General features: G+C 33.6%; 1 protein-coding gene across 1 annotated transcript in view; it reads left to right on the plus strand.

Moving 5' to 3' along the window:
- The first annotated feature begins 971 nt into the window (after positions 1–971).
- The window catches only part of Sbf (SET domain binding factor), a 132,487-nt gene continuing 109,386 nt past the window's right edge, over positions 972–24,072 (plus strand). The window contains exons 1-3 of the mRNA XM_085961259.1: positions 972–1,551; positions 15,460–15,545; positions 20,014–20,169. Coding sequence (XP_085817385.1) covers positions 1,461–1,551; positions 15,460–15,545; positions 20,014–20,169 — 333 coding nt within the window. The 5' untranslated portion in view covers positions 972–1,460. The remainder of the gene's footprint in view (positions 1,552–15,459; positions 15,546–20,013; positions 20,170–24,072) is intronic.

Consider the following 24,072-nt stretch of genomic DNA (forward strand, 5'->3'; position numbering starts at 1 on the left):
AACTGGTTTCAGGATGTGGAGGTGGACAATTAACACACCGGAATTGTAATGGAAGCGGCGAGGTTTATTTAAGTTAATATTATATAATAGTTACATTTTTAATAATTTATTTTACGGAGGACGAAATGTGCGTGTTTACTGTTTGGCTGTTTGCAGAGTATTACTCGCCATCTTGTGTTTCGCTTTCAACAAGAGCGTTGTCGAAAAACGGCGACGTTGCAAATATTGTTCAACGGTCATAATCTATGCCTACGGCATTGCCGGCTCTATTGTTATTATTTATTTTCGTAATCAGCCCTTACTATTTGTTGGATTTGATACCGACTCGGGCTTCTCCAGATACACAGAGACATCCCCAAATGGGGACCATTCGGGGGTGTAACATTATCTACGTCATTTGAAATAGGTACATCATACATCGTTGAAAAGTTAATCTTCACATTATCTTATTATATGTACTTATCACGTTTCTTCGTAAATAAACCCTGGAAAGGAAGGAATATATTAAGAAACAATGCCAGTTTTCAACGTTCTTTGTACTGAATGGGCACACAGGCGGCAGTCAGACCACGTTTGTCAATTAGAACGCTAGCGTTCTAAAGTTCTATTCCCGGAATTACAAAGAACGCCGTACCTCCCGTTGCAATGTCAGAAAAATTAATTGATTATTTCCAGCCTAATAATAATTGTAGGTATCTGCAGCGACCTCTATCACATCACATTACGTATAGCACCATACCTATCTATATTATTTTTCTCATACCTATTTTTTTTGTTGCACAGTTTTGTTTTCACTAGTTTGAATACATACAATCAAGTCTGGAAAAAAATGTTTTATAAAGTAATGAAGTGAAACTGCAAATTTAATTATTTTACTAAAATACTAATAAAAAAATAGTATTGTCAATAAAATTAATTGTCATTTTTAACCTTATTGCAACATTAACAAAAATGCGTGCCATGAACTTAGCCACAAAATAAAATTAAGATCGAACAAGTGTACCAGTGTCAAGACAAGTGTATGTACGTATATTATTGGTTTTATAAAAAGTGATAGTTATAAAAATGGCGAGATGATGTGTGGATGGCGGTCATAATTAATAAAGAATGGGTGTGGCAATTGTTTATGTATTATTCGCATTGATAATAATCACGGGCATTACGTTGTGTGCCATTGTCGCGATTGATCAAGACCAGTTAATTTTTATTTTCCTTATCCTAACCTCTTTCCGAGTGCAATTCAGTGACTGTCAGATACTGTTTTTATATATTATTCGCGTTCTCTGTGGTGCAATTCAAGCGAGTTTGTGTTATCAAATGGTGATTATGACTGGCACTGCATTGATGCGAATTGCAGCAACATGTATGCCTGAAATTGTGCAAAAGTTTTTAGTTGATTTCCAATTAGGCAGCAATGTTAGCGGTGTTCCACAATTATCTGTCAACCTGCATGGAATTGAATGAAGGGTGTTACAGCCTCCGGACATAAATTCACCATGGCCAGACTAGCTGACTACTTCGTCATCGTTGGCTATGACCGTGAAAAAGAGAGTAAGTAGCTTCATAATTTATCAATACAAAACTACAAATTGGATCTAGATACGTCAAGTGTCAATATCAATATCACTCTCAAGTGGGCAGATGTCACTGAATCTTAATCGTCGAGTGATAGGGGCCTTTGATTGAGTTCGATATATCATTAGGCATCTGTTTAACACAGTGATTTATTCATTTTATATAAGAATTACGTATAGTTACCAACCATACCATTGACAATCAACAGGCAGGACCTAACCTAACCTAACCTGTCTGTGATGAAAGAAAATAATTATTCCTCATTCTGCCATGGGGAATGTTGATAATATTCTCATGAATACATCGATCGAATGGAAATTCTATGATTTGAATAACTTTTGATGACATTGAAGTAAAACTTAGTAATTTTATAGTAGGTACTCCATTTTTTGTGATCGATGTCTTTTGAGACAAAAAACCAAACGAAAACCTAACTACCTATTGTAACCCGAAAATAAGTAACTTGTTATGTTATGGGCTGTTTTTCAGTAAGTAGATTGTGTTGGGTCTTTGTTCAGTTTTTGGTCACAAAAAACCTTAACCAAAATGACTTCTATAAAGTACCTAGTAGCCTAAATATATTATAATGACAAGCTAAAAATATGTTTCTAGGTATATTTTATGATTAAATTAGAATTACTGATGCAGTTTTGTGGTTAAAATATGTTTGCCAAGTCCGCATGTAAAGACATTTTGCAATTTAGTGTTACAAGCGTACGAGTGTTTTTTTAATACATCGCACAGTCGTTATTCAGAATGATGAACAATCACGAAGAATTGCAGATAACAGTATATCATAATAATATTATGTACAATAATAATATTATTGTATATATTGTAATATATTATATTATAGTAAAACGTCAAAACAAGCCATCATAATATTATTGTTTATTATACCGCTATGTTTCAATACTGCCAAATGTTAATTTTTATTTGACTACCAATAAAATTAAACCACACTAAAATGTTTTTGGTAAAATATTGACATTGGTAGCAATTATTAGTGTTTTATTACAAACGGTTCATATTGTTATGAATTCCCCCCATATCTGTAGTCTGTAGCCCAAACCATAGACTAATAGGTAGGTACCTATTCGCTCAAACGCTTTGATGATTTTACTTGATTTAGTTGAATTTTATCTTTGACTAATACGATACAATTAATTACATTGCCATCAATCATAGTTCAGTTATAATTATAGTTTAGAATTTTCAATAAACTAGTGCATCACCTTAGTAGTCTTACAAAGTTCATGGTCCATGGGGTTATCTCATCAGTATACTTAATAATTTTATTGTAGAAAAATATTTCTGTGTTATTTATCATATTCCAATAATTCAAATAATGAACATTTTTCAATTAATACTGAATTAGGTAGGTACTAAGTAATGCTGGTCGCTGGCTCCAACCGTCTACAGATATTTGATGCTGCATGTCATTATTTCTTATTTCTGAGTTGTTCGATTTTGAAATGCAGTTAACATTTGACCGGCCAAATCTCTCCGCCTTTCGCAGTAATCTAATCTGGTTATATCGGGGTAGAGTGGAGGCTGCCACATCAGGTTGGTCCCTTCAGTTAGTTAATCCAGCGCGCCAACGCTGTTTCCCTTTTCCTGTCGGCTATCCGATACCCTCCATCAGTGACGTCCCTAGACAAAATGCCGCCCCTAGGCAGAGCCAAAATGCAGCCACATTTTTTTAAGTACAGTACTTTTTATCATCCTTTCATGACTCCAATATCTAAGAAATGTGTTGTATGGATACATTACTGACAAGATAATAGGTAAACCACTAAATCTAATTTAAATGCCATCTCTGCTTCAATAGACAATATTGCGAGTCTACGGTTTCAGAAAGGTAGATACATTTAATAATGCACCTGACAACTTCCAAAACTCGCGAGTGACTGGCAAACATATTTCGATAAATTTTAAATTAGGTCTGCACGTGTCATTGCTGTTCACAAGAACGTGACGTCCAAGGACAACGGAAATAAACTAGACATCGCAAACCCGACAAAAAATAAAGCCCTATTAAATTTTTTATACTATCTACCTAATTAATATTTTTTTTCCAACCAGTGAGCTGAATTTTTAATGGAAAGATATTTTCGTTATTACTAAGTTTAGGTAGCTTTCTATATATACCGAATGTTTCTCCTCGATTTGCCGCCCTTTGGGTAACTGCCGCCCCCAAGTGACGCTCAACCTGCCTACCCCCACGGGACGGCACTGCCCTCCATCTTTAGACATTTTGAGACTGGGTGACTAATTGGTTTGTTCTGTGGAGTTATCGGAGGAGTTCGAAGCATTTGGCGCCAAAACCATATTTCAAATGTTGTCTTCCATTTGCTTACTTTTAGGGTCTATACTCGACACTGTATGAACACAGTAATATGAAGAACACAAGTCGTTCGGTTTCATGATAACGAGATGCGTCAATTTCCAATTGAGATACCTATAAGTATAAATCTGAATCTGCATGTGGGCATTCAACACATTAAAAAACAAAACGAAAACCCCAACATCCTACGTATATAATTATTCCTGCATATGCTACGGTAGGCTGTGTTAGGTTTTATTTTATTTTAATGTTCAAACGACCATATAAATTTTTAGTCCTAATAAGTCAAAATCTTTTATTTACATTGGCGAAAATTACAGATTATAAGTTTAAGACGTTCGCCTGATAGGGAAAAGTAAAAAATAATGAGATAATACTAAGTAATACCTATGTACCTATGTTGAAATTAAAAGAACAGTTGACGAAAAATGTAAGTTTACAAAATGAACTAACCCCCAGTTAGTACACCGAGTGAGCTAAATAGTATACAGTCCATTCCAAATATTAACGAACTTAGTTTATGTGTTGGTAATATCAGTGGGTCTATTCTATACTTATCGACCGCTAAAGTGATAAAGTGATAAATATTATCGAACTTAGGGTAGGTTTGTATCAAAGGATTAGCACTTATTGTAACAATTACAATCAGTTGGTTGTAATTGTTGCAATAAATGCTATATTTTAACAGCAGCAAGAGAGGTGCTGGTACATAATAACATTAATAACATAATAATATACTTTTTGTTTGTGTTAGTATGCACGCTACCCTTAATAATTACGAATGATGATTGGCTAAAAGGTTCACCCTCACGCTGAGTTACATTAATTGAGTTACAACAAAGCTGAGTTACATTAATGTTTGTTTTGCGATTTATTGTTACGACGCTATATGTATAGTGTGTTCCGAAACTTCTTTATTAGTTTTATCTAAAACTATTATTTTTAACGTTGCCACGTAATTCTATTCTCATCCCATTCTCAGTCCAGGGAAATTATTGCTGATGTGTAGAAGTATTTCCAGGAACAGTATAAAGTTAGTATTAGTTCTGTAGTACTTCCAATGAAACAACTGAATTATCTGTTCAAACAATTACAAAATGTAGTTAGGTGGGAACAATTCGGGTGTATTCCCGAACGCTCATCTTCGTTTTCTTCACTGAAAAGGAAATGGAAAAAGTGCATTAAAGAAATAAATAGCTACCTAATGTTAACTTCGACAGACCAATAATAAGACGATGTATAATATATTCATAATTTTCATATTTAAAATTAAGAATTAAGTACTTACATACTTAACTATACTATGAAAAAAATACTTACTTGTTTTATACATACATAATATGTTTTTAAATATGTTAATTTATTTGCTACATTGATTTATATGTGAATAAGTATATTAAGTGGAATATTTACATTTTACAACGTTTTTCTTAGGTCGTATTCTTATTTGTCCGGTGGTTGTTTGTCCGGTACAAATCTTGCAATCGATTTTTAACTAACTTCCCGACTGGATAGACATTTGAAACTTTTAGAATATATCAGAACACGATGACAATGCATTATTTTAATACTTTTAGCCATCTTTAAGTAGAATTGAATTCATTTTTAGTTAATTCTGTTTTGTATGAAAAGTTATTTCGATACCATTATTGGTTGCTAGGGGGTCCTAGCAACTAAATTATTAAATATTATATACGTGCGTTACTATGGAAATCAATATGAAATGACATTTCATTATTCAGTATTTCTATTAAGTACAATTTTTTCGATCGTTTAAGCTAGTCAAGTCAAGTTTATATGATTCAGAACAGAAAATTTAAAAACGTTGTTTATAAAAAGTTCCAAAAAACCATTAAGTAATATTTTATCTAATAAATTAAGTAATAAAGTGATCATGATATTTTCTTTTCTAAATGTTCTGTGACTTACACATAACATAAAACAATTTCATTAAAGTTTAGAATGGACTGTACCATATTGTAAAAAAAATATAAAGCAACGTTTACGTAAGCTTACCGCACATAATTGGCTCATGTATCCCGGTTTTTGGCCTCCCAATTTGAGCAAAGATCACCGATAGCAGGTTAGTTGTGAACATTGTAAGAACAAACCGTCAGCTGAATGCAGAACTATTCTAACTTATACTTGAAATTTTTGAGGAGAGTTTTTTGAAACAACTTACTGAAATTTTTTATTATCTTTATGAATAAATGGATGTATCATATTTTAGTAGGATTATTGATGAAAAAAATGGTGCATACACTTGTCCATATACATAATAAATAACTGAAGTAGGCTGTTTCAAAAAACTCTTCTGCAAAATATTTCAAATGTGAGTTAGAAAAGTTCTGCATTCAGCTGACGAAACAATGTTCATGCTCCCGAATTGTTTTATAGTTATCCAGAACGCATAGAACCAGTGGCGAAGGGTGGAGGTAGGCTGTAACGATCCGACACAAATAATACACACTAAACTTTGTCAATCAATTGTACTTATTTGTTTTCATTGAACTAAGATTATAATGTGTAGATAGTGTTGGTTAGTTTTTTTAAAATTCAATTAAGCCCTGCGTAAACCAAGCCCTAATAAATATTAGTCAAAAAATGTTCGTTTATCTATAAAATATTTAAAATTATGCCATTAAACCATACATAGTTTTAGATATGTTATAGATAGAAGAATAATTTTTATCGATTATGGTTTGATATAGGCAGAGTTTAATGAATTAAAAAAAAATAACCAGCAATATCTGTATTATGTATTCGTAATTCAACGAAAACTATTAAGTTTGACTGAAATAGTGTGGACTATTTTTGTCGGATCGCCCATAGCATACTTAAACGATCATGGTTTGAGGTTTGGTAAGGCAGGGTTTAATTGAAGTTTAAAATCTAACCAGCATCATCTGCAAATTGTTTTCTTATTTCAACAAAAACAAATAAGCATGACTGACGTTATATAAGTTTAGTATGCACCATGTATGTCGAATATTAACAGCCTACCTCCACCCCTCGCCACTGCATAGAACAATACCTACTATTAATAATCAAGAACACCCAGAACAACGATATTAATAATGATAGATACGTATTAGTAAAAAAAATACAGAATAATTATTATATTAAATTGGTTATTGGTAGGTAGGTACTTATGTTATGCCTTCGTAGGTCAAGCGACGCTTTCATGAATCTAAGATAAATCATTTTTATTATAATTTTGTATTTCTATCCAAAACACCCTATACCTACATTTTAGATCACGGGTATATTATTGATTGTCGATTATTTTATTTTCTCATAATATATACAGTGTTTCCCAAAGTGTGTTACGCGTACCCCCTGGAGTACGGGAAGTGTTTGGTGGGGGTACGCGCTGCACCGGGCTTTGGCTGCGCCTGGTACAACAAGCATTAATACGACATCAATACAACATCCATGGTAGAAAGTTTATCGCATGCGGAAGAATAGTAATTGTTGGAATTAGCTTCAGACGGATTCTTGAAAAATAAATATAAGGAGTGTACTTTAACATCATTCTGGTTGCAAATGCAACATGTGTATCCAGTTTTAACAGAGAAAATCCTGAAATACATTTTGCCTTTTCCAACTTTATATCTATGTGAAGTTGCTTTTTCACCATTTTGAAAAAAATTGGATGTGGAACCGCATCTCAGATTATAATTAAGGGAACCAAATTATGATCTGCCTCAACTTAAACATTTTCATCCTTCTCATTGACTATAATGAATGTTATTTTTTATAATACAACTTTTTTTATTTTATTTATATTTTATTATACTTAAATAAATTTTATTTTTTGTTTATGTACTAAAAAAGGAAAAAATAAATATATTTTGATTGTTATTACTTAATGTATACCTATGCATTTTTTTTGACGAGGGGTACTCAGTGTTACGAAAATTATAGAAGGGGTACACAGATCTCGATAGTTTGGGAAACACTGTCATAATAGATAGATTTACGCAAAAAAATCATCTGTACATACATACTTAATATAATACCTACTTACATGGGTTGTGATTAAAATATTAGTATTCCAGTAAGTAAGTAAGTTTAGTATTTAGTGAGAGGTGTTGGAGGTCACTGCTCGACCGAAAAATTAGAACAAAATGGATTTACTCGACTAAATGATTTTACTAATATACTCGACTAAATTTGTCTGTTCACACACGTTTAGTTACTAAATTGTTCATCACTCGACTAAACTACTCAACTAATCTAAACCAGTCTTGAGTTATTATTACGATAGCAGTAATATATGTAAATATTTAAAATAAATGTAGTTACCATTTTGATAGTAGGTACCTATACATTAGCACAATATATATATTGACACCCACGGTGGCCGCGCGGCTTAAGCGTTGGACTATCACGCCGTGGGTCCCAGGTTCGAATCTTGGGTCTGGCAAGTACACATATTGTTTTTCAATTTGTGTCTGTCAGGGTATGGACCTAATAGGTTGAGCAAGTGGCTGACATCCGTTTCTCGTAAAAAACAAAATCTGTTAATACAAACCTCTACTCTGTGGAGGCCCATATGATCCTATTAGGATCGGACATGGTCGAAAGAAGAAAAGAAAGAAGAAAGTATATTATCTTCTCACGCACGTATATTGGCTTGTTTTTGTAGGTGTTGGAAAGGATTGTTTATGTTTACATATTATGTTTAAGTATAGATTTGTATAATGACTCTCTTCGACTTTCTTACTATGTATTGTTTGGCTTCTGACCTAACCTAACCTAACGATGAACAAAGTAAAAGTGATTGATAAAATATTGTACCTATAAATAGCAATTTTCAATGAGAAACGAAAAAATGAAAACTATCCACATATTATTTTGTTTCTGATGACATATTGGAATGATCAATGAATGATCCATCTGAGAATATTAATAGTGGAAAAACAGTTTTTATAACGTGCAAATACATTATATTTACCCCATTTAAGGTGGAATACTCCACCTACCAGAGCCAGAGCAGAAAAATACGAAGCTTGAAATATGAGATATTTTTTTGATAATTTACTTTTTACTTAATGTGTTTTAATTAACAAATTTAATACGTAAATATCTAAAAACATTGAAAAGACAAAAAAGATTTTTTTATTTAAAGTCAAAGATAAACTTACAATTAAACAAAAACGTTATAACATGTGGATCCCATCTTATTTAGTAGTACATTATATTATTTTATTGTCATATTATTAAAATTTAGTTTATTAAGTTTTCTCTGGCAGACAGAAAAGATTTTTTTTACTACTTAGTTTTAATGTTTTTTATATTCATTTAAAAAAAATATTGATTTTTATAAAAAAATAAAGGTGTGTATCCTGAAATCTAATTCCGGTATGGTCATTGATCCTTAAATTGACATTTTGTAACGTTTTTTCTTTAAATAATTGTCAGTTTATATTTGACTTAAAATAGTAATTGCCTGGCTATCATTTTACGACAATGGAAACTACCGTTTTTGTTTCCAATGTCTTTTGTTATGTTATTTGTTTAATACGACCGGAGGCTGCGCATCTATTCTATACACAAGACTGCTATCGGTGGCTATCGAGGGTAGTTTTTCATATTTCAAGTATTATAATTTTTACAATAAATGGTTTTAACATCACCTCTCTTGGCTGCGCTAAATTTCAGAGCGAGATAGACAGTTTTGACTGTTTATGTTTAGACGGTTTAGAGTGTTTAGACAAACTTATTGTAACAATAAAATTATAATAGGTACTTCAATACAAACATAATATGATAAACTACCCTCGATAACCGCCGATAGCGGCTGATAGCAGTCTTGTGTAAAGAATAGATGCGCTGAATTAAAATAAATGTATAATCTTAATAAAAAAAAAAATTGTTACAAAATCAAAACGTTTCAATGAGAAGGTGCATTGCAATGCATGTAAGTATCTGCAGTGACGTCCCTAGATAAAATGCCGCCCCATTTTTATCATCTTATCGTGACTCCAATATCTTACTTTTAATCATAAATACACTATTTTAATAGTCTCAACACTCAACCATTAAACAAAAAAAAACTTTCCTGGCCTTTTTTGTTGCAAAGTCAGTAATTCAAATTTAATTTAAATGCCTTCTCTGCTTCAATAGACAATATTATTGCGAGTTCGCGGTTTCAGATATATTTAAAAATACATCCGATAACTTCCAAAACTCGCGAGTGACTGGCAAAAATATTTGGATAAATTTAAAGTTAGGTAAGTATGTATCAACAAGGACGTGACGTGCAAGGTAAACGGAAGTAAACTAGACATTGCGAACCCAACAAAAAAATTACAGCCCTGTTAAACCTTCTATGTTAATTTAAGTATACTTTTTGTTTCCAACCAGTGAGCTGATTTTTTAATGGAAAGATATTTCCGTTATTTCTCTATATACCTAATGATTCTCCTCTATTTGCCGCCCTTCGAGTAACTGCCGCCCCCAAGCGACGCTCAATCTGCCTACCTCCACGGGACGTCACTGAGTATCTGCTATTTTATGTGATTATCACATAAGTAAAGTCACCGCCTTTTGAACGTATACATTCAATTCGGTCGAATGTGATCATAGCATAGTAAAATGCACCAAAATGTAGAATCGAGTGCGATGATCGCATGCGAAACCAATAAAATTCTCTTTTCAAACCTCTCTCCTGTAAATTTGCATGTTGTCACTAACGACCGGAACCTCGTTGATCTCACAGCTTTCGCCATTGACATGTTCACACGATAAATCAAATGTAGATACTTAGTTAACAATGGAATTTAGCCCAGACCTTAACCTCCGTGTAAGGTGCAATTCTTGTTTAGTTACTTGCTTTATAAAATATGCACCGATCGCGTTATCAGTAAACGCGCCAACTGATAACGTTAATTGTAGCAAAATACTATGCCACTCGCAATGGACGAGTGGTGACGTATTCGCTAATTAAGTCGATAGTCTTGGGCTCGAGTCCCGAGTCAGATATTCAAATTCTCTTCTGCTATTTTTCAACGCGTGTTCGGAACCAGACCATGTGCTCAACAGTTTGATCGCGTAGCTAACATCAATTTCCCGTTAAAAAAACTGTTATAGATATATACCATCATAAATCATCCTGTGTTCGAATTTAGAACTAAGCTCATAACAGTATAAAAAGTATTGAATGATGTCAAATGTTAGAGCAGCATGCACAATCTAAGATTTCGATCCTAAGGATAAGTCGCCGAAAAGCATGACTTAACTATAGACAATCCTGAGTATAGAGTTAAGGAATCCTTAACCATAGACTACTTTTTTTATGAACACGCCCCCTTCTGTATTACCATTTACCACTGACAGCTGCTGTCAAAATAAATTCGCATGTCTATAAAACAGTCCATACACTCAAATTCATTTAACAATGTATCTCAATATGGATATTGATAGTGTTAATTCGTTTGGCATGTACTTGCAGAATATTATTTTACTTTTATACGCCAGCCCGCAGAAATACAAGATGCCAGATGATAGAATGACACTTGACGCTAGTGTTACCATGTTAAAAAAATATCTTGCGGTGCCTGTGGAATCACGTATAATGACTTATAACGGAAACATAGAGTATTATAATTAAATATGTATTTATAGTTATTGCATTTATAAAATGCAGTTGTCATATTTTTGTCATCGTTTATCAATTATAAAATAATTTACCTAAACTACAGGAAAGAGATTTTTAAATATGGTATTATTTTCAATAGAAATGATCTTATTAACTAAGGACAATGTTTCTGCATAGTGTTTTCTGCTAAGGAAATTTTAGTTATGACGAATGTTTCTGCATTCCGCTCTTAGCATGTGGCGCCCTCACTCAGCGGACATATGGTGGATCTATACGTATCAGTGTGTGCAAAAATATGTCAGATAAGCGTCAATTACATTGAGCTTTTTTACGAGCTGATTATTGGCAAATTTATAATCTGCCTGTAAATTCGCCCAGTGTAATCATCGAATAAGCTAATAAGCAGGTTGTAAACACTCCACCGAGAAAAGTTGAAAGCCGGTCAACTTTTCACACTACACGCCGGCGTGTGGGCTTACTGCGTCTGCGCAGTAGAGCGATGGTGGTGGAAAAACGAACTACTCATTTTGAAATTTACCTTTTTGACGTTTAATGGAAACATTGTTATGGAGCGTAGCGACCTCCCGGTAAAAAAACGAACTACGTTCCGTCAAAATCGCTCGCTGGCTTGTGGCTTATCAGCAAATGGAAAGTTTTGTGTGTAATCATCAAATCGCAGTAGCTGAACCGCCCGCTTTTAAATTCGCCAATAAACAGCTCGTAAAAAAGCTCAATGTAATTGACGCTATAGGGTAAGGAATTGTCCAATTTCCTTCGGATATTTTTCCTGTCGGCCATCTGACCATCATTTTTTCCCACATTTATGCACCGTCTATGTAAAGTTTTCGATTTTAATTGTGAATGGATTTTTTGTCTTGGTTCGCGAAATCAAAAATATTACCCTAATCTGGGCCGCGTCTCAAAAAGATTAAGAAACCCTATATTACAATTAATGTATTACAATTAATGTATTACAATCAATGTATTACAATTACATAATAATAAAATGTTCTAATAAGATTATTAAATAATTACAAGATAAAACGAACTTTTTATATACCACGTTTTTAAATTTTCTGCTGAATCATATAAACTTGACAATTCCATGTATTCATAAATATTTTTTTTGTACTTGATAGAAATACTGAATAAATATAGAATACTGAAATGTCATTTTGACATTAATATTGATTTCCATAGTAACGCACGTATATATTAATAATTTAGTTGCTAGGACCCCCTTAGCAACCAATAATAGTGTTTTACTTTTTACGAATTTTTTTCCGAAATAACTTTCCAAGCAAAACAGAATTAACTGAAAATTCTGCTTAAAGATGGCTAAAAGTATTAAAATAATGCATTGTCATCATATTCTAAAAGTTTCAAATGTCTATCTAGTCGGGAAGTTAGTTAAAAATCGATTGCAAGTTTTGTATTGGACAAACAAGAAAAAAATTGTACTGGACAAACAGGAATACGACCTAATAAAAACGTGGTAAAAAATAGTAAGAAACTGTAATTATTTCATTATTAATAATTGTCATTCTCATAAGACAATAAAGACCAGATTTTGTGACACTGTTAACTTTTATCGCGATAAATTTAACATCATTACTTATTTACCCAATTCACGAGTCGCCGTTAAACGGAGGGTACAAGGGCACATCTATGGTACAAGGTCACACATCACAAGGATATGTGAGTAACGGATTTGAATCCCACTGACAGAGTGAAATTCGTGTAAGGTAAATCCAGAGCATCACATCCAAAGGGAATCACATACATTCAATCCTCGAGTATCTTCCTTTATAGGGTCGTATTATGTTCTAGGATTGGAAAAGTGAATCTTATACGGAAATATTAAATATCTATGCATACTCTATACCAGCGGTTCTTAAACCGGAGTCCGCGGTCCCGTAGGCCCTAGGGGACCGCGAAAAACGTACGTATATTTATACTATTTATATTTTTACATCGTTTTTATTAGCTCGTACTCTTATTTGTCCGGTGGTTGTTTATCCGGTACAAATCTTGCAATCGATTTTTAACTAACTTCCCGACTAGCTAGACATTTGAAACTTTTAGAATATGTCAGAACACGATGCCAATGCATTCTTTTAATACTTTTAGCCATCTTTAAAAGTAGAATTGAATTAATTTTCAGTTAATTCTGTTTTGTATGAAAAGTTATTTCGGAAGAAATCCGTAATCCAATCCACTATTATCGGTTGCTAAGGTTGCTTGGTGGTCCTAGCAATGAAATTATTAATATATACGTGCGTTACTATGGACATCAAAATGACATTTCAGTATTTCTGTATTTGTTTGTTTGCTTGATTTTTATTTACTTCATATCAAGTACAAGTTTGAGCATAATAATTCAACAGAAAATTTAAAAACGTTGTATGTAAAAACTTCTTTTTATCTTGTAATTATTATAATTATAGCATGTAGCATTTCTTGGGGTTTGGATTTATCCCAGGTAGGGAAAGTCGGAAAGTCGTTTTATCAATAACCTCAATGTACTCTCCATTAATGTTCTGCCTTCGGAGGACAATTTAATTCAGGAACAGTTTATTGATTTGATATAATATGATGAGGGTGCAAAACATGTTTTCCGTGAAACTTGTAGTGGTTTTTGAATTGAAATGGCACAGTCCTATCCTGATGTTGCAAAGATTGCTCTAAGAGTGCTGATTCCATCAGTATTAGTGTAAGGCCCGTTTCAGACGGGACACCGGTGTCGCGCTCGTATATAATAAGGAGGCCTTTGTATTATGTTTATGAACGCCCCGAGCTAACGAATCAAAGCGTGTCCGGTACACTTTTCCGTCGGCCGCTACATTCTCAAGCCGATACACATGTTTTTCTAACCGCAGCCAGTTTTATGTTCTAATTTATATCGCGAGTTTATGGGTTGACCCATAGTCTAAGGTTGACCCATTAGCTCTGGGCGTTCATAAACATAATACAAAGGCCATTTTATTCGAATACAAAGGCCTTCTTATTATAATACGAGCGCGACACCGGTGTCCCGTCTAAAACGTGGGTAGACAGCTTTTTCTACACTATTTACTATCAAGACAAAATCTCGAAATAGACTATACGCGACAAATGACATGAAAGTTGCACTGGCCAAAACAAAGCCAAACATAGAAGAACTGGTTCAGGCAAAGCAGATCCATTCATCCCATTAAAATTGTTATTTAAATTTAATGACTACATAACATGTAATATTTTCTGAATACATAGGTAATTGTATATCAAAAAAATGTTTTATTCACAACAGCCTGTAAGCAGTGCCGCGCCGTAGGTATTTGTCACCCTTGCGCAAAATATTTGGCGCCCCCAATTTCTTTAAAATAATAAAGTTTTTTTTTTATTTAAGTATTCGCATCGAACAATTTTTAAAGGGACCGCCACGCAGTAAATTTTAAAAAGTTTGAGAACCGCTGCTTTATACTGTTACCGAGTACCTACAGAAGCAAACATGTTTTTGGTCTTCCCTAGTCGATGGCAAGTTTAGTCAGAGGTAGGCATCACGGAGATCGTATGGGATAATGTGTTTGCGACCTCACTGGACCCTGGACACTGGAGTGCTTGTAACAGTAATGCTTTATCTCAGTGCATCTCTTGTAAATAAAAATAAATTTCACAGGACGAGTGCGAATTTTGGTACAAATGAAAGTGCAATAAAGGAAATGAGCTATTTTAATCATACGATTTGGTATCTTTTTTTCAGTTCGACTTTCACATATTTAGATCAGTGTTTTGCAACCCTTTTTTAAACTTCAACACACTAATAAATTGTTAAATTTAAGAGTTTTGCATGCCATAATAGCACATCTTCACATATAGTTGAATGTTTTATATTAAGTACATTATTTCATTCATGTGTCTCAATTACATGCATGATGATTTTCTTTTACAGGAGGTGGGGTCAGTGCTGGCATGATCCTTCAAAGGTTTCCTGAGAAGAATTGGTCTGACACACCGTTCATCGAAGGAATAGAATGGGTGAGACATTTTGTAATACTTAAAATTATATAGATACCTTACCATAGGCATTTATCATTTCGTGTATAATGTCTAAAGCCCTTGATAATATTTGAGTACTTATCATTATATGATATTTTGTAAAATGTTTATTTCGTTATGTAGATAGGTGCTATGTACTTACTGGTGTTACACCTGTATCATCCAGCGCGTCTATCATATACACAAGGCTGCTATAGGCGGCTATCGAAAGTGGTTTATTATATAATATATGTATTGAGGCGGTTAATTGTTATAATAAGTCTGAACTGTCAAAAAGTGCTATGTTTTAGCAGCACCTCTCTTGGCTGTGTTAACTTTTAGAGCGATATAGACAGTTTTGACAGTTTAGACGGCTTACTTATAGTAACAATTATAATACCTATGAATATGATAAACTACCCTCCGTTTACGCCGATAGCAGCCTTGTGTATAGAATATATGCGCAGGTGTTCCTTGAGATTAAGCCGGAGGGTTCCTCGCATTTTGTTATGTGGCTCTTCCATGCAAAAAGATTATTGGTTACTGATACTTTGCTTTGCTTTATTCAATATTATCGCATGGTGGCTATCTACTTACGTATATTTTCAATAAAATGTGCTTATATTATTTAAAATTAATTCCATTCCATATCAACACGCGCCGGAAGTTATACTTACCAATGATTATACTGAAGTGCGAAAAAAAGAATGATAGTAATTATTTTATTCGTATAAAAATATAATCACATTCAGTAAAGTTATGTATCGATAGGTTAAATTTTATTATTCCTATATTATTTAATTATAATTTTTCCTCACCATATTCCTTCCCAGTCGTTATTATATGGATCACACAATGTGGTTTTTCTGTGCAAAAAGTTTGATTGCAAACGGTCGTGCAGTCATAGAAAAAAATAGTCGTGATTAGGTAGGTATGCTTTATTTGTAATATCATTAATGAATACTTCCAAAGTTCTTACCAATCACGGATCAGTGGGTCTATTCTATACACAAGGCGGATATCGACGTTAGTTTACCATATTTATGTATTGAGGCGCTTAATTGTTACAATAAGTTAGTTAGCCGTCTAAACTAAAATGTGAAAAAGTGCCATGTTTTAACAGCCACTCTCTTGGTTCACTTTTAGAGCGGGGTAGACAGTTTTGACAGTTTATACGGTTGACTTATTGTAACAATTATAATACCTCAATACATGAATATGATAAACTACCGTCGATAGTAATAATGGCTGATAGCCGCCTTGTGTATATAATATATCCATTGGGGCTACCTACGGGTCGAAATCCAAAATTATTGCAGTAGCGCGTTTAGCAACGTGGAGGTCCGGCGCACTGACCGGTTTTTATGCCCTCCACAATAAAAATAAATAATTATTCGAATTTCAATTTTCAAAATTAATCCATGCACTGAATGCTTTATTATTTTTATTTAGCTTAAATTATACAAACATGATTTAATCGCATTTACCCTAATTTATTCGTCTAAACCAGGGGTTGACTTTTTGATGTGCTCGCGAGAGTTATGTTAAATCTGAATTACTTTTTATTCTTCATATCGAATATTAAAAATTACATTTCAAATTAAATATCCTCTGGCAAGAATGAATGTTCCAGAAAATTCTAGCCTAGATTCCAGGATTTAGTTTCAAACAAACAATTGTATAAGAGGCCATCCATGGAATGAAACCATACGCGGTTTAGATCCGTGTGCCATACTAAACTTATGATTTTTGTTTTTTTTACTAAATATATTTTTACTAAATTTGTAAGTGTAAGTGTATGGTATACACGGATACGATCAGATGCTTATAATATACTTTGTGGAAATATATTTCCATGACCAGAAAAGATAAGCTTAGTATAATAGTACACGGTTCGAAACCGCATACGGTTTCAGTCCATGGATGGCCTATAAATCACATGGTGAAAAGATTTAAATATTATTTTTTAGTATATTAATAAAATGAGAGTAATAATAATGCATAAGTATTTACTTAAAAAATGTAAGATTGCACAATGAAATATTTATTTTGTTGCCTTATGTTTTTTAAAAACAGAAAATATTTACGAAAGACCGCCTGCCAAATATTTTTGATTCCAAAATTGTCCCTTTGACGAAAAAGTTTGTGAACCCCTGGTCTAAACAGTCTTATTTTTTACAAATACATACAACAGTATTCATACAAATTTAGTTTTTTTATGTTAAGTATAAGCTTCGTCGGCTTATAATGTCGTGGGTCCCAGGTTCGAATCCTGGGTCTGGCAAGTACACATATTGTTTTTCAATGTGTGTTTAGAGTCAGAGTATGAACCCAATAGTCCTAATAGGTTGAGCAAGTGGCTAACATCCATTTCTCATAAAAATAAATCTCTTAATAGAAACCTCCACTATGTAGAGGCCCATATGATTATAGTAGGATCGGACATGGTCAAAAGAAGAAGAAAGAAAACAATGGTTGTCATATATACATACAATGAATGTAAATTATATGTAAATTATAATAATATAGGTACCTACTTACATTTAATCAAAGTCTTAATATATACATATAAACTTCTATTCATGAGGAATGTTTCCGAAAAAATTCCACTTCCACTGAATCTACTATCTGCTTTAATTTGATGATTCTTAGCAACACATGATCTGTCTGCTCTCATAGGACGCTACTGATTTTGACATTGTTGGATGACTGCGTCAAAGCAAATCGCCACAGCAAAATTGGTTGTTGGGTTGTTATTAAGAATTAGTTTAAAAACATGTCAAGCAATATTACAGGTCGAAAAAGCCTCTCGCTATTCGCTCAAACTTGTTGCGGTGACTCCTCACATGCTGTATTTCTGTACAGAGAAGATTGCCGTGTTGGTGGCCTACCTCCATTATGGGGTGATATAACAATAATGATCTGGCAAGACTCACTTCTGTATTATGACGTGAGCTGACTACACTTACCGTTTCGTTGGCGGCTGCTGTCAGTCGGCGTTGGGCATTAAAATTTAAAAACGTAATCAAAGCCAAGATTCGCATTACTATAATGTTGTTAGCACTTACTGTATTTTCAATATATTTAATTTGTATGTGTTTATTAATAATCTTTTCTTTGGTTGCGAAACCAAAAATACATATTGTTAAGTACGTTAAACTAGGTGAAAGGACATGAAAGTTTAAAACAAACTCTAAAAAAATAAATTAATCGGAATTCTGGAAAATTATCTATCGAACGATGTTACTCATGGCTAGGGAATCCAATCCCGAACCAGAATTTTGATCCCGGGATTTCGGGATTACAATTTCACGATCTCGGGATTGGCTTTTATTTTATTTATAGAAATAGCATTGATAAAATCGGTCAAAAATGTCTGGTATAATTAAATTTATACTATTTAAGACATTTAATGTTAATATTGTGTATCTACGTTCAATCTTGGAAATACATGGGTTTAATGAAGTAAATAATATTGTAATATAGAATATAGATAATAATGTGAAAGTAAAACTTTTTAAAAGTTTATTTAAGAAAAGATAACATTCATAAAATTTGGCGTAGAAACAAGTGCTTGCCCGCACGTACTTGGCACTGGCGGTTAGACGCCGTTCGCGTGCCAGATCGACACTGGCGTCTAGCTGGTTCTAGTCTAGCACATTCCTTTCTGGCCAGTTAATTATCACAACTCGGTCACTGCTAAAGACACGCCAGGGACCCTATGTTAGAACTTGCGAGTCCAAGCCGCCCGGTCGACATGACGTCATATGACATCATTGTGTCGTATTACCGGAGTGATAATAGCATTCGAGAAAATAACGCTAGTCAAACAGTGGCGTTATTCATTGTCACCATACACAAATAGGTGTTTCATCATAATAATATCTATGGTGAGCACTGTGTGTTGGGCGGCATGCCTCGAGCGTGTATTGGCTGACGTCACAATTACGTCATGTCGTCGGGTGACACACGAGTCGATCGTTAGGAAATCGCGGTGCTGGCGTGTAGCAACTAGCATGATAATTAAATGTGGTAATTAACTCGACAGCAGTGGGGGTATTAGATCTAATGGCCACGCGCCTGGCGCATCTTTAGCAGTGAAAGACTTAAATGAACGAATTTATCATTTTTCTGATGTTCTTACGATTACGTGACATGATCATTGCATGCTTGTATGACAACAAAATATGGTTATTTATCATCCGTGAGCATTCGGCGATTCCTCCTGTGACATGTGCAGGTACATACACTTCACTAACAATTTTGTACACATACTAATTGATTGATAAACAAATCAATCTCGAAGGTTTCGGGATTATGTTTACTAATCCCGGGGTTCATAGGGATCGGTATCCAAAATTGTCTGGGATCCCGGGATTGGATTACCTACTCATGGCGAAACCGGTTCACTAAAACCGATTCCTTTGGAATAGTATAAAACTAATGCATTGTTGTGGTGTGCCGACAGTTCTGCCAGCCTCTGGGATGGGCGCTATCGAGGTCCAGGCAGGAGCCTCGGTTCTTCGTGGCGGTGTTGACCGACGTGGACGCCAACCGCCACTACTGCGCCTGCCTCTGCTTCAACGAGACCATCGAGATCACGCCCACAAAACCTGCGGACGAGGTATGTCCACATTATTGTTTCATCAGATTTGATTGTCCTACCTTTGACCTGACCTACCAGTATCGAAGGTTGTTTGTAGGTAGGTGGTCTTAGGTAGAAGATATAAGGTCTACAGTATGTTACTGATACACTTAACTGAAGATAAAATATTATATTCTGCCATTTTATAAAATATATTTCACTTAAAAAAGACTACATGCATTAAAATAAATATTTTACAAAATAGTGATGCCGAACCGGGAATCGAACTTCCGCTAAAAAAATTACGGCTACGATAGTTGGACTTCTTGTGCAGTAGATCAGCTGGAGATTGTCTGCTGGGAATGAAATAAAATAACATAGCGATTGCGTAAATGTTAGTAGGCTTTATCATAAAAAACGTTAAACGTTTCATATAACGGAGTAGACAGTTATCAGGTCTCAAGGACAAACACCATCAAATTTCATACAAAAAACTTTGAATTATACCTACCAAGCCTTTGATTGCATGTGTTGGTAAAAGATTCGATAGACTTGGATACAATATGTGTATGTAAATCCTATTATAAAAATAACTTTTTATATACCTACCACGTTTTTAAATTTTCTGTTGAATCATATAAACTTGACAATTCTATGTATTAATAAATACTTTTTTTTGTACTTGATAGAAATACTGAATAAATATAGAATACTGAAATGTCACTTTGACATTTCATATTGATTTCCATAGTACGCGCATGTATATATTAATAATTTAGTTGCTAGGACCCCCTTAGCAACCAGTAATTACTTTTTAAGATTTTTTTCCGAAATAACTTTCCATACAAAACAGAATTAACTGACAATGAATTCAATTCTGCTTAAAGATGGCTAAAGGTATTAAAAGAATGCATTGTCGTCGTGTTCTGATATATTCTAAAAGTTTCAAATGTCTAGCTAGTCGGGAAGTTAGTTTAAAAAATTCAATCGTCCAATACAAATCTTGGACAAACAAGAAAAAAATTGTACTGGACAAACAGGAATACGAGCTAATAAAAACGTGGTAAGATATATTATTTTCGTCTTCTCGTTTTTTCGACTTCTATTGCTAAAATAAAGCAAACAATTATCTTAGAATCTCTATGTCATCATCAGTATATTTCAATACACTGATAGACGAAGACTTCCTTGCCACGTATTTCCGACGAAACTTAATATTTCGCCAATGCCCTCGGATCGGTACCCATCAAGTATTCTGAATCATCGCATTCATCCTTCGACTACCCTGTCTACGAGCTATGTGTCAGGCCCATTTCCATTTCAGGGTTTGGTATACTTCATGAGGTGTGTCGTATATTCTGTGAATAACCTCTTCTAAATATTATTTATAGAAAAATTTGACCAAATTACAAACTTACAAGTTGACGCTCGATTACTTGATTTTTCAATGAAAATTTATACGAGACGTGGTTACCACCTGTGTTCTGTTCAGGAAGTAAGAATCAACTGACAAAATTAGAACGTTTGGAGGATGATCCGACTTGATCGACATAAATAGTGCATAGGAAACTTTGTCAGTCAAACGTATTTGTTTTCATTGAACTAAGACTATAATGTGTTCTGTTAGTTTTTTTTTTAATTCAAGTAAACCCTTCCTAATCCAAGCCATAGTAGATAATATTATGTAGTCAAAAAAATATCCATTTCGTCGCTATATGATTGGTTTGTCGAATATCCGTTTTTGTCGAAATCGACCTTTTAATGCAGAATGTTTTTTTGTATCTAAATGGACTAGAACCATCATTTTCTTTAAATTACTTTGTAATGGTAATGAATACATCATTCATATGCTGTAAAAATAACAATTTAAATATCTCCATGTATTTAAATATAGGATTATGAAATTCGTTTTTCGTCTCCTGAACATTTGCTCTATTCGACAAACCAACCCTACAGCGACGATTTGTCTATAAAATATCTTAAATTATGCCATTAAACCATACATAATTTCAGATATTCTATAGATGATGAGTATTTTTGGTCTTGTATATGTTATGGCTTGGTTTTCGCAGGATATAATTGAATTTTAAAAACCAACCAACAACATCTGCAAGTTGTAGTCTTATTTCAATGAAAACAAATACGTATGACTGACAAAGTTCAGTGTGCACTATTTATGGCGAATTTTGCCAGCCTACCTCCACCCTTCACCACTGATATGAATGATGTATAAATACGTACATGCATATCAGTGGTTCGTATGAGTTTATTTTATTATTAGGTCTCACATATTTGTTGCAATGTAATCTTAGCACAGTCATGCATGGCATGTGTTATTTATATTTAAGCTGTTACAAGCTAAGTAATGGATAATAATAACAATAATAAAATTATTATCTTACACATTATAACAAATTGTTGTTCAGTGATGCCCAACCAGGGGCCCGGGGGCCGCATGCTTTTATGAATATTATCAAAAAGTTAAACCAATACTTACTATTATTTTTATTTAACTGTTTCTTGTGTGTAAAACATAAAGGTAATCGACACAAATGTGCCACGATGGACGATCGGTAACGTGTAGGATTATAGTGTCGTGAGTCCAGGTCTAGAATCCCAAGTTCTAGAATCACATGTTTTTTACAATGTGTGTTTGAATCCAAACTATGGACTTTATTGGACAAAAGGCTGACATCCATTTCTCGTAAAAACAATCTGTTAATACAATCCCCACTCTGTGGAGCACCATATTATTATGTTATTCAAATATGGTAAAAAATGAAGTCTTATTGTTATTTTTTTAAATTTAATGTGTTCACAGCTTGTATGCTAAGTCAAGCCGTCAACCTATTCAAAGTATAGGTATATCTATGTTGCTATGAAAATAATAACACTTTATACACCATGTCCATGGGATAACATTAAATATTGGTAATAAAATATATATAAGTATATAACTTTTCATACGAAGCAGTTGGATGTTTGAATCTTGTTTCACGCGTATAATATAGGTGATGATGTGAAAATTGCGTCCAACACATTTTAAAATGATATGTAACTTGTTGTCGTTTAATCCACAGCACCCCATTTATTGTGGAACCTGGAAATATTTTTTGAAATTGTCCTTTGCATGTAGCACATACGTACACATAGTGCCCGAATTTGGGGGTTTTTTTAAGCTTCCGGGCAACCTTTATCGGGACACTGGAATAAATTATTTAAAAAAATGGAACATGTCCCGTAAATATAGAATGTATCGCCATCCTACCGTTACAGCTTCACACCCTCATGCGTTCATAATTATAAGCATAGCGATTGTCAATAGTAGTAATTGACGAGTTTATGCATATTTTTATTATGTTTTTATTTTTTGTTCCCTCAAAAAATTGTGCAGTACATTTTTTCCTGTGGCCCTGAAACAAAAAAGGTTGTGATTCTCTGTCGAAATAGTATACAATCATGGTTACAAATCATTGTAACTAATTGATTGTACCAATTATTTACGGAATTGCGTTGTGAACGAAGTGTTATATTATGAATATTATGATTATACTACCACTGTCCATTGTTTTTAATAAACAAGAAAAAATATACGTCTTATTAGGTATGTTAACCATTGTAAGATCTTCAAGTAGCTATAATAGACCAGGATCCCATAGACTTTTCGTATACATAATATGCGGAACTCATTCTGACAATTGATATAGGTTCGTTTGCTATTAACTTGCTGGTTTGTGTATGTTGTTGTTGCCTTTCTTTAATAATTGTGTACTTAGTGTAGTTATCGTTGTTTTATTTACTCACCTACCTATACATGCAACATACACTGTTTCTGGGTTAACCATTTTACTAAAACTAGTGTCATATTTATAGATGTATAAAAAATCAAATTTACTGATTATATACACATACTACTAAATTAGGCAATCGAATCCAAGAATG

This window comes from Rhyacophila brunnea, unplaced genomic scaffold (genome assembly GCF_057557595.1).
Source record: "Rhyacophila brunnea isolate RB1 unplaced genomic scaffold, BYU_Rbru_1.0 scaffold_12, whole genome shotgun sequence".
Classification (NCBI taxonomy): domain Eukaryota; kingdom Metazoa; phylum Arthropoda; class Insecta; order Trichoptera; family Rhyacophilidae; genus Rhyacophila; species Rhyacophila brunnea.